The 10,444-nt window shown below is 36.0% G+C and overlaps 1 protein-coding gene across 6 annotated transcripts in view; it reads left to right on the top strand.

Moving 5' to 3' along the window:
• The first annotated feature begins 992 nt into the window (after positions 1 to 992).
• lmo7a (LIM domain 7a) overlaps positions 993 to 10,444 on the top strand; it is a 46,236-nt gene continuing 36,784 nt past the window's right edge. For 2 of the 6 annotated variants that reach the window (XM_016460904.1, XM_016460902.1), the window contains exons 1-3: positions 993 to 1,281; positions 5,714 to 5,784; positions 8,464 to 8,533. In XM_016460904.1, the coding sequence (XP_016316390.1) occupies positions 1,213 to 1,281; positions 5,714 to 5,784; positions 8,464 to 8,533 (210 nt within the window). In that variant the 5' untranslated portion in view covers positions 993 to 1,212. The remainder of the gene's footprint in view (positions 1,282 to 5,713; positions 5,785 to 8,463; positions 8,534 to 10,444) is intronic. The other 4 variants (XM_016460901.1, XM_016460900.1, XM_016460905.1 and 1 more) reach the window with 3 other exon arrangements.

Here is a 10,444-nt window from a genome sequence, read left to right as displayed (position 1 = left end):
TCTCATGGTGACCTCATTGCTGTATTATGAGTGACAACAGTTCACTCCCTGAATACTCAAGCTATGATTAATGTGCATCATTTTTCCCCTTCAAAACAGCAATGTTCTTTAAAAAATAAATTAAATTTGTAAACAAAAATAATCAATTCAGATTTATATGATTTTAAGATATGGAGTATAGTTATATATAAGATAAATATTACATTTTTTGTACACTGTATTATTTAGAGTATGCCGCTTCTTGAATACTTAATTCTGATTGGTCAGTTGCAGCATGTGGAATGAATAATGACTGTTGTCCAGGGAACATCAGGAAAGCATTGCTTACGTACTGTAGCTGTGATCTTACTTTCCTTCTTTCTTTCTTTTTTAGTGAATTATTTGGTAAATAACCTTATAATACGTTGATAATGTACGGTCAGCTGGTTATTATTGCGAAATAAATGCTGATAGTTTGATTGGGTCGGTGTTCCTGGACACTGCATGGTCTTTGTATTCTCACATAAATAATTTAGTTAAAATAATTTTGTCCTATTAACCAGCTGACAGAAATCTATCCCTTATTTACAGATTTACAACAGTAGTTGCACACTCGAAAAAAATGTAAATAATAAATTAAGCAAAAATGAAGTATTTCAATTGGATAGTGATTAAAAAACATTAAATCAAAACCGTCTTGTATTTAGCTTTAAAAGTCGTCAATCTATGCTTACATGCACTTTACAATTTGAATACCATCTGACCTGCATCAGTACTTGTAAACACGTATTTAACTAAATCTACAGACTCCGTGCTTGTTTTTTTTCACCAAATGCGCTTTATTGTGCCCTCGGCACCTGTAATGTAACCTGACAGTAGTTTAGGTGTGTATCTTGACGCACTAGGGGGCGTATAAAGTACACAACGCAACTCTAAAGTTTCTCAGGAGCAAGCGGAGATTTAAGTTTTACCCTGCGTCGTTTACGGCTTTTTTAAGGTCTTTGCTCGTTTAAGTTGTGACTCGGTGATAGTTGTGATGCTGGTAGTCGAATACGAAAAGCGTTTACCTGCTGACTTAATTTTCTAAGAAAACATTTATAGTCTTAAAATTATTCAAGCGACGCGGCAGAACTGAACGCTCGCGTTTTAACCATACGCGCGTCTTGCTCGCGTTTTTGCAGCGTAGACGCCTGTTTCCTACAGCCTCAACAAGAAGCGCACTAACGGCCGGCGATGGAGTGGCGACCGCAGTCTTCAGTGTGTTGTGAGGCTGCTTACTCAGAAGCACAGAGATGGATTGAGGTAAGAACTTTCACACCTACTCTCATTTAGATAAAGATAGTTCAGGGAAACGACACTTGATACTTCCAAATTATGAGGTAACCAAAATGAAAAAGTAGTACTGATTCGATTCATTAACTCGTGCTGAATATACACAGACCTGTTGAATTCCTGTTTATAAAACCTGGCAAAATAAAAAATACAACATATGCTAGCCTACAAAATTGTAATAAGTATTATTAAAAGTATGTTTAGATAATTATCATAAGTGCTCATATTTGTGATGCGTTCAGCCTCGCCTTTTGCTTTTCAGCTTCTTGTCATTTACTTCTGCTAAACGCTGCATTGGTAGTTTTTTGTGTGTGTGTGTGTGTGTGTGTGTGTGTGTGTGTTTGCAGTAAAGATCATTAAATGTGTATTTATGTGGATATTTATTTAACCTAAATAAAGGATACAATTAGTGTAACATTTCTAGTAGCTTACCCTGTCACACTTTATATCATTGTCAAAACGTCAATTTATTTTGATTATTTGTTTCTTTGAACACTGTAATAATGATTATCTTTATTATTTATATATTTTTAGTTCGATTAATATTTATTATTGTCTTGTCCACAATCAACAACCACATTTTTGATTGTCATGAGGACAGTAAAATGCATTGTTTAATCTTATTCCAATAACATTGCAAAGCATGGGATAATTCACCCAAAAATGTAAATGATGATTTAATGACTTCATGTCATTACGAACCGAAATAACTTGCATTCTACTGTGGGACATAAAAGATATACTGTAAAATGTTGGTAGCCAAACAGTTTTGGACTTCTGTTGCATTATTTTGTCCATACAGTTGAAGTCAGTGGGACCCAAAATTGTTTAGTTACCAACATTGTCAAAATATCTTTTCTTTTTTTTCTTTTTTTTTTCCACAGAAGAAAGAAAGTCCTGCAAGTTTGGAACGATGGAAAGTAAATGATGGCAGAATTAAATTTTTGAGTGGACTATCCCTTTAAAGCACTGATCTATTTTCTTTTTCCGTCAAGCTCACTGTGGCAAAACCAAGTAGTCCTGCAAATATTTTCACACGCTTTAGTCAGCTTATTCCACTAAACCCTCTGGAACGCACTTAGTCTAAGGCACAAATGATTAGGACTTTCCTATCCTTGTGAATTCCCTTCTCTGCGGGTGATGGCAGGGCCAAAGCACTGGCTGTAACTGAACAAATATTGTTCTTAATTCATGAGGGGTGAATCTGAATGCTTTCAGTGTGACATCAGTCTCTCACACATGCACACTGGTGCATTGTCACAGGCGGTGGACCTTGGCAGGGCAGTTTGACCCCAAGCCGATTGCTCCCCTGCAAAGGAAGGTGATGTGCCGCTTAGCGTCCGATCTGAATGACTAACGGGCTGTCAGGCGTGAGGGCGCACTGAGCAGTGCTGGAGTCTGAGTGTTAGAGTATGTGGGGTGTTATAGTCAGCTGAATGATCTGGAGTTTGTCACATGTGCTCATTCTTGCACCAGGCACCCGGTCTGTGGGCAGAGACATTCCTGTTTTTCCTCTTGGGTAGTTCTCAGCTTGTTAAAGTCAAACCCAAAATTAGCCACCCTTCTGAAGTTGCTTGGTATATCTAAGAGTAGAAAGTTGGCAACTGGGGCCAAGTCATTCTTGTTGTGAAATAATATTAAATACTTAAAAAGCCGTTTAAAGTACATTTATTATACATTTATAACTGAAATATTTGATCTCACTTCATTTTACTGATGATCATTGAATGGTTATTAAAGTTGAGGTAATTGTGTGTCATCCAATTTTACGTTTTTTTTAGTTTAAGTTTATACATTTTTGAGAAGTTTAAAAAAAAAAAAAAAACATTTCTTGAAAAGAAAAAAAGATTTGAACAAAACATCTATCAGTTATCCTGGTTCTTCTTTTTAGCCTAAAATGACCCAAGATCATTTTCAATATTTCTTCATGTTCAACAAACCCTGCTTGGTCAAAGGGATTAAAGCACTTTGGCACAATTAACGATGTGCAGCATTCCGTGTGTCCAAGCAGCTTGGAATGCCTCACTGCTCCTTCATGAATGAACAATAGCTGTGTACAAAAGTGCAGCTGAATAAGAATCATGTCTTACATCATCGAAACCTGCTATTTAAATCAGTCTGATCACAATGTGAGGTTAGAGAACAAATAATTTGTATTGAATTCTTCTTTTTGAGGGGGTAGAGTTGTTGGTGGTAGATGTGAAATGGTTTAATTTTTAACTTTTTGGAATCTTAAATGTGTGTTTTTTTTTAAAGGCTGCATTTATGTGATCAAAATACATTAATCAAAACAATAATATAGTGAAACATTATTAAACATTTCTAATATATTCTAATTCTAATATATTTAAAAATGTAATTTAGTCCAGTGATGGTAAAGCTACATTTTCAGTAGGCATTTTTCAGTGTCAAATGATCCGTCATAAATCATTGCAATTTGCTGAATTAGTGCTCCTTACATCATCGAAACCTGCTATTTAAATCAGTCTGATCACAATGTGAGGTTAGAGAACAAATAATTTGTATTGAATTCTTCTTTTTGAGGGGGTAGAGTTGTTGGTGGTAGATGTGAAATGGTTTAATTTTTAACTTTTTGGAATCTTAAATGTGTGTTTTTTTTTAAAGGCTGCATTTATGTGATCAAAATACATTAATCAAAACAATAATATAGTGAAACATTATTAAACATTTCTAATATATTCTAATTCTAATATATTTAAAAATGTAATTTAGTCCAGTGATGGTAAAGCTACATTTTCAGTAGGCATTTTTCAGTGTCAAATGATCCGTCATAAATCATTGCAATTTGCTGAATTAGTGCTCAAGAAACATTTCTTATTATTATCAATGTTGAAAACAGTTGAGCTGGTTTTTGCATGATTATTTATGTAGAAACCGTGATATTTAATGCATTATTGCTAAATAAATAATTCTTATTTCAAATAAATCTATTTTTTGTTTTACAATAGTATATTCTTTTAAATGTAATAGTACTAAATAGTATCTCCCACCCCTTAAATTATAGTGGATTGCAGCAATGCTATTTATTTTATGTTTGTTTGTTTGTTTGCTAGTTATTTGTTTATTGGTTTTGTGCAAAGTGATTTGTTGAAGCTCTCAAATTGTTCTTCACATGCTACAGAGATCTATTTAAAAACTAAAAGCCATCATGGACATTACAATGACAGGAACAGCAGGGGTCAGGATTTCATGTCATTGAACTCTGATGTTTACTACGCCATGCTGTGTAAATGTGCTCCATATGATTAACCTCTTATCTCTTCACACTCCATATCTGTGAGGGTTTGTAATGGTTACATAAAACTACATGAAGGGTACAGGAAGTCATTTGTCATTTTGTGCCAAATAACTTGATCTTTAATATTATTTGATGATATGTATTCTAGTATGGATGTTTTTTTGGCTGTATTAGAAGAACTTATTAGTTATCTCGATTTTGAAAGATTTAGATCAGTGTGACAGGGGATACAAAATTCCTGTTGAGATAATCTACCTTAATTTGCTTTGTAACTTGATCTAGTACGAGGATCATAGTATTTGTCCTCACATTATTTTTGTCCTTGTTTTGTTCAGCAGACATAGAAAGTGTCCTTTGAAGTTCTGCTTCTAAAAGAGAACAGTTGCGGTTCAAATCTCACAGTCAATACTGATCTCAACATAACCAGTGACCTTTTACATGTAAGGCTCTCCACACCCTCTGAATGCATGCCATGCTTCTGAGCGACAGCCAAGTAAAAGCAGCTTAAGAGTGCTATTCAAAACAACAGACTTCATGTTATTAATAAGTGGTTATGCTTTATTGACATCTTAAGATTTCTCTATGGCCTGATTTTCTTGTAGTTAGCTGAGGTTTTCTTAAATGTGATGTTTTCTAGACCAGTAGCATATTATAAAACATACTTGCTAAATGAGCAACTCTGTTTTTACTGGCGTTCAAACTTGGAAATTGAAAACATTTGTATTCGGAAAAAAGGCTGTACTCATAGATTATGTTATATGAGGTGTGGAGCAACAGGGCTCACATTGTAACAGTGTAGTCTGAGGGTATAAACACAACATAAATGCTTCCCTGTGTGTGAGCAAAAACAATGGGCTGGCTGCCCTCTGTGTCCTGCAGGAGTAGCTTGAGATCATTGGAAAGGCATGAAACTGTGTGTAGAACTGTGACATTCCTCCAGATGCTCTCGTTCTCTGTGGTTTGGCCGCTGGGCTCCAGCCCTGATTACTGAATAACCCAAGATTCTCCAAAAGAGGCTGTGTTGTTGTACTGGTGTGTTAGTCTCTTGGACTTGCCGCTTGGAAGAACAACTTTCCTTTCCCTGGACATAACCTTCCCACTTACTGGTTCTTAGTGCTTCCTGTGTTTGTCCTCGTCTCGCAGGCAGTCACTAAGAAGAAGTTTGTGAGCAGTAATTTCCGGAGTTCTCTGGAGAATGGACTTCTGTTGTGTGAGTAAGTAAAGCTGTTTTTACTTCTCTCATTTTTACTATGGTTTTCTTGTTTCATGCATGAAAAGATTTCTGCTATACCTTTTGTAATTGCTTTTAATAATAACTATTGCTTAACTGCTTCATGCACACTAACATAATATAGTGTGATCAGTCTTAAATGGACGGTTAACCCAAAAATACAAATTCTGTTATCATTTTCTCATCCTCATGTTCTTCCAAACCTGTATGATTTCTTTCTTCTGTGGAACAAAAAAAAAAGGTATTTTGAGGAATGTTTCGGCTGTTTTTGTCCATACTGTAGAAGTCAATGGGGTCCAAAGTTTTGAGCTCCAAAAAGTGCATAAATGTAACAAAAGTAATCTATACAACTCTAGTATCCTTGATCAAAAAGATCCTTTTTTATGATGTAAAGAGCAAAAACTAAGGGGTTATTCAATATCAAATCAAATCAAAACATCGATCATCTCATGGATATGCATGCCTAAATCTAATACGATACATCAATAATGCTAACTTTTTACAGTTTCTTGTAATTTTTCGACCTCATTGACTTTCATTGTATAAACAAAAACAGTTAAAACATTCTTCAAAATATCTTCCTTTGTGTTTTGTAGAAGAAAACAATCATATGGATTTGGACATTAATTTTTGAATTTGGGCTTTTAAACTATCCAACCCAGGCAGGTGAAGGTGAAATCTGGCAACATTTTATTTTGTTAGTTGTTGTTTTCAGAAATTCAGAAATGAAATGTCTGCTGAGTGGCACTAAAAGGTTAATGCTATATCGCTTTTGAAAATAATGTACACCAAACCCAATCCTAAAACTAATTGATAGTGTTTTTAAAAGCAAGTGTGAGATAAAAACATATTTGCTGATGCAACCATACCAGCTTTTAGCTTGCTTGTATAAGTCTTTGAGCTTTTTAGCATGACTCGTGTTTCATTAAACTCATACTCCACATCGCAAATGCAGTGCTGTACCAGGGGAGCTACCGAGCAAGTTTACTATGTCAGAAAAGCTAAACATATAGAGATGTAAATGTCAAAGTGAATTTGTTTGCAAATTATGCACTGTGTTTGAGGTCATAATATAGTGTTGTACAAGGAACTGAATGAAAATAAGTCTTGAAAATTTATAATCTGCCCCATGTAATCATAATTTGTGTGAAAAGGATTTTTTTATTTTTTATTTTTTTTATTTGCAAAAGTAGAGGTACAGGCACATTTTTCCATTGAGCTTACTGTATGTTGGACGACCTATCCTTTTAACTACTTTTCTATTATACTCTGTAACAATATTTTACCTGTTGGCTGAAATGTGATGCAAGCTAACCTGAACTTTTTTATTTGGAATTTGCATCTAAGCTGTGTGTCATTTAATGTGCATTATGCCATACAGCTATTTTTAAAACACATAATTTGTACCCGGCTGCCACAGTCGCACTCTGTTCCATCCCAGGAAGCATTAGTAAGCCCAGCAGAGGAAAACAACACGGATGGCAGAGCATTTAAAAGGACAGCTGGGAAGAGGTGATCCATAGTGCCAGCTACTCTAGCAGGGTTCAGAAACCTGAGCAGGGCAGAGTGCAGGCAAACAGGGATTGGCGGCACTCAGGCCTCTTCTACAGCAGCTCTGTTGTGCTGTTTATGTAGAGAGAGCGTTGGGTTCGGTGGACTGGGTGTGACATGCTGCAAGCTCAGGGATTTCAGCACATTTCGGAACCTGACTGGATGGTTCTGGGGCAGTGCGTGGGCCAGTCTGACATGCTGGTGTCAGTAGAGTGACTCAGCAGACTAATTACCACAGTCCAGTGCAGAATCTCACCGTCCTGCTCCTGCACTCTCATGCTGCTTTCTTTCAGTCTGTACTAAGCTATTAGCTTTGCCATTTCCACATGAGTGGACAAATGCACACATTACCTGAGGATACTGTCACTCTGGATCTCACGTCTAAACAAAGACTCCTGTGAAACTACCGCTGGGGTCGACATAGCAAAGTCTTGACTTGAACTTAAAGAGTCCATAGATGTGTGAACAGGTTTTTCAGTGGTTGCACAGGATACACATTTTTACTGTTTTAAAGATCACAAACAGGGAGGATATTATTTATATTGCCAGCACTACATATTGTTTAGAAAAATTGCAGCTATGTTATTTGCTTAAAGAGTTCACCTAAAAATGTAAATTCTGTCATCATTTACTCACCCTTATGTTGTTCCAAACCTGTATGACTGACTTTCTTCTGTGGTTAAAGAAAGAAAGTCAAGTTATTTTACATCACTAAATGAGAGTAGATACACTGTATGAGACAATTCATTAAAATGTTAATGGCTGTCTCTCCCTTTATTACACATAACCAAAACAGCCAGAAATCAAGTTTCTCACATATTATATTTCATGCTCATCACTCCTTGTTAGCTATCAGCTGCACACCTTTTTATTTTCAATGTTTAATGTTTATTTCTCCAAACCAGTTTTTCACAAAAAAACTAGACTTAGCCTACTTAGAGGCTATTGACTGATGTCTGTTTCCACAGAGAGTTGTTTGTATTTTCTTCAGGGCATTAGATGGCTTTGTAAACTGAAGCCAGATGGTCAGAATTAAAGGAAGCCATAAACTGGCAACCGACACATGATATAATTGTTTGTGTTGACTTTAGCTCTGTTTTTCTCTTTCTAGTCTGATCAACAAGATCAGACCTGGCGTCGTCAAGAAGCTAAACAGATTATCCACACCTATTGCTGGCCTGGTAAGTTTATTTTTTTTATTTATTTTTTTTTTTTTTATCGTTATTATTATTATTTGTACTTTGACATGCATATATTATTTGTGCTGTAGTATTTCACCTTGGCTAAGAACCTTAACTCTTACAAAGAATTTTGAATGATTTACCAAACAGTTTACATGTACATGGGTGTTAAGTGTGAATTGCACAGGGTTGATCATTTACTTTATGCTTGGTATTTAATAGGAATCATTTGCCTCCAAACAGTAAGCATTGTGATTTTTTTTCCATCAAGAACAATCCTTTCAAGAACAAATCTTTTTGAGGACTTTTTTAATTCAAGAGCATAGACAAGTTGGATATGGGCCTGAATTAAGCTGTTTTTATTGAAGCTGTTTTGGCCTAATCTATGCAAAACATGCTCATTTATTTCCCATTGCCCTTTAAAACTCTTGACCCAGGAAAGCTTAGATAAGCATCTGCATGTCCAACAGCATCACAGTGGTATTTCCATAAAATGCTTGCAACCTCAAAACCTACCAAGCACAGCCTAAACTCACAATTGAGGGCTTACATGGCAAGGGATAAGCAAAGGCATGCAAAGAAAAACACATAGTTTGGAGTATATTTTAGTTTTGCTAAATACTGCTGAGCCTGTAAAGTTTTGTCCTAAGAGAGCTGTTTCTGACCTCCCAGCAAACCGTAAGATGCAAAAAAAACACAATGCTCTTATCCAGCTATGTTTATGACTGATGAAAGCTGTTTTTCCACAGAATGAAAGGCTCATTCAAGGCTCTGAAATCTTACCAGCGCCATTATTGTTCCTTCTGGCTGCTTTGCTTTTGTTCGACACAGTTTCATTCTAATACAGAGGATTTATATTTTGTTAAATCAAGGCTCATTAGTGCAAGAGCGGAAATCTCTGGTTTTGTGGACTGTGTAGCGACTCTGGCTTTGGATCGCTAAACTCTACTCAGGGTTTGGCTTCGGCTGATCTCTGGATCACTTTCCCATAGTTCCATCAAACCCGGAGCTGTGGTTTACCCTTGTGTTTCCCTGGATAGCTGATCCTCTTTTTAACAATTTGAAGAGAAGAAGTCTACACTTGTGTGGCACGCTGTTCGGCCACATTAGAAAAGTCATTCTGGCAGAGCTTTGGCCTGAGGTTTAGCAGAGAGACGACTCCTTAGAGTGTAGCCCTTCATAAACCCCCCATAATTGAGCTGGATGGATATATTTGCAACGAGTCTCACCACTATGAAAGGAGAATTGGCAGAACTGATTATTTGAATAGAATTTTCCACAGGCCACCAGGCTTGTTAGCACTTAAAAGTGGGCATTTAAGCATTTATATTTTATTATTTACTTTTATTAAACCCATAATGTGAAATTGTTCAATTTTGAATGAGCTGGCACATTATTCCCTGTTCACCATAATAGTTTACTGAAAACAACATGTTTCATATGAGAACTTAATCTATGCTGACACACTTTTCACACAAATGTACTTTAACATACCTTGGATTGCAAATATATCACCAGTGATGCCTGTGCAACACGTTGCTGGATAACATATGAGTGTTTGGTATACAACACCTCCAAATTCCTAAATCATAATCAATCAACCAATCAGCAGTCGCAAAACAGTGTTTGACAGGCGGCTTGATAGTTTTGTCAGAGGACTGTAATCACTAAATTAGAATTTCTGACAGGATTATGTGCACTGATTGTAAAGTTAAAGATTCTTTCTGCATCATTATGTCTGCATTATTTGGTTCTTGAGATGAATTCTGATATGCTAACTAATGAATGTTAAAATGTGCTTAAGTGAATTAAAGGAATTTTTACTATGCGTTTGGTTTGACCCAAAGCTATGCAATCTTCAGATGCTATTTCTTTGCTAACTCATTTATCCCATCGATTTTTAATTTCTGC

Source organism: Sinocyclocheilus anshuiensis, unplaced genomic scaffold (genome assembly GCF_001515605.1).
Source record: "Sinocyclocheilus anshuiensis isolate Anshui unplaced genomic scaffold, SAMN03320099.WGS_v1.1 scaffold136, whole genome shotgun sequence".
Classification (NCBI taxonomy): Eukaryota; Metazoa; Chordata; class Actinopteri; order Cypriniformes; family Cyprinidae; genus Sinocyclocheilus; species Sinocyclocheilus anshuiensis.
This window is presented reverse-complemented; position numbering and strand designations above follow the sequence as displayed.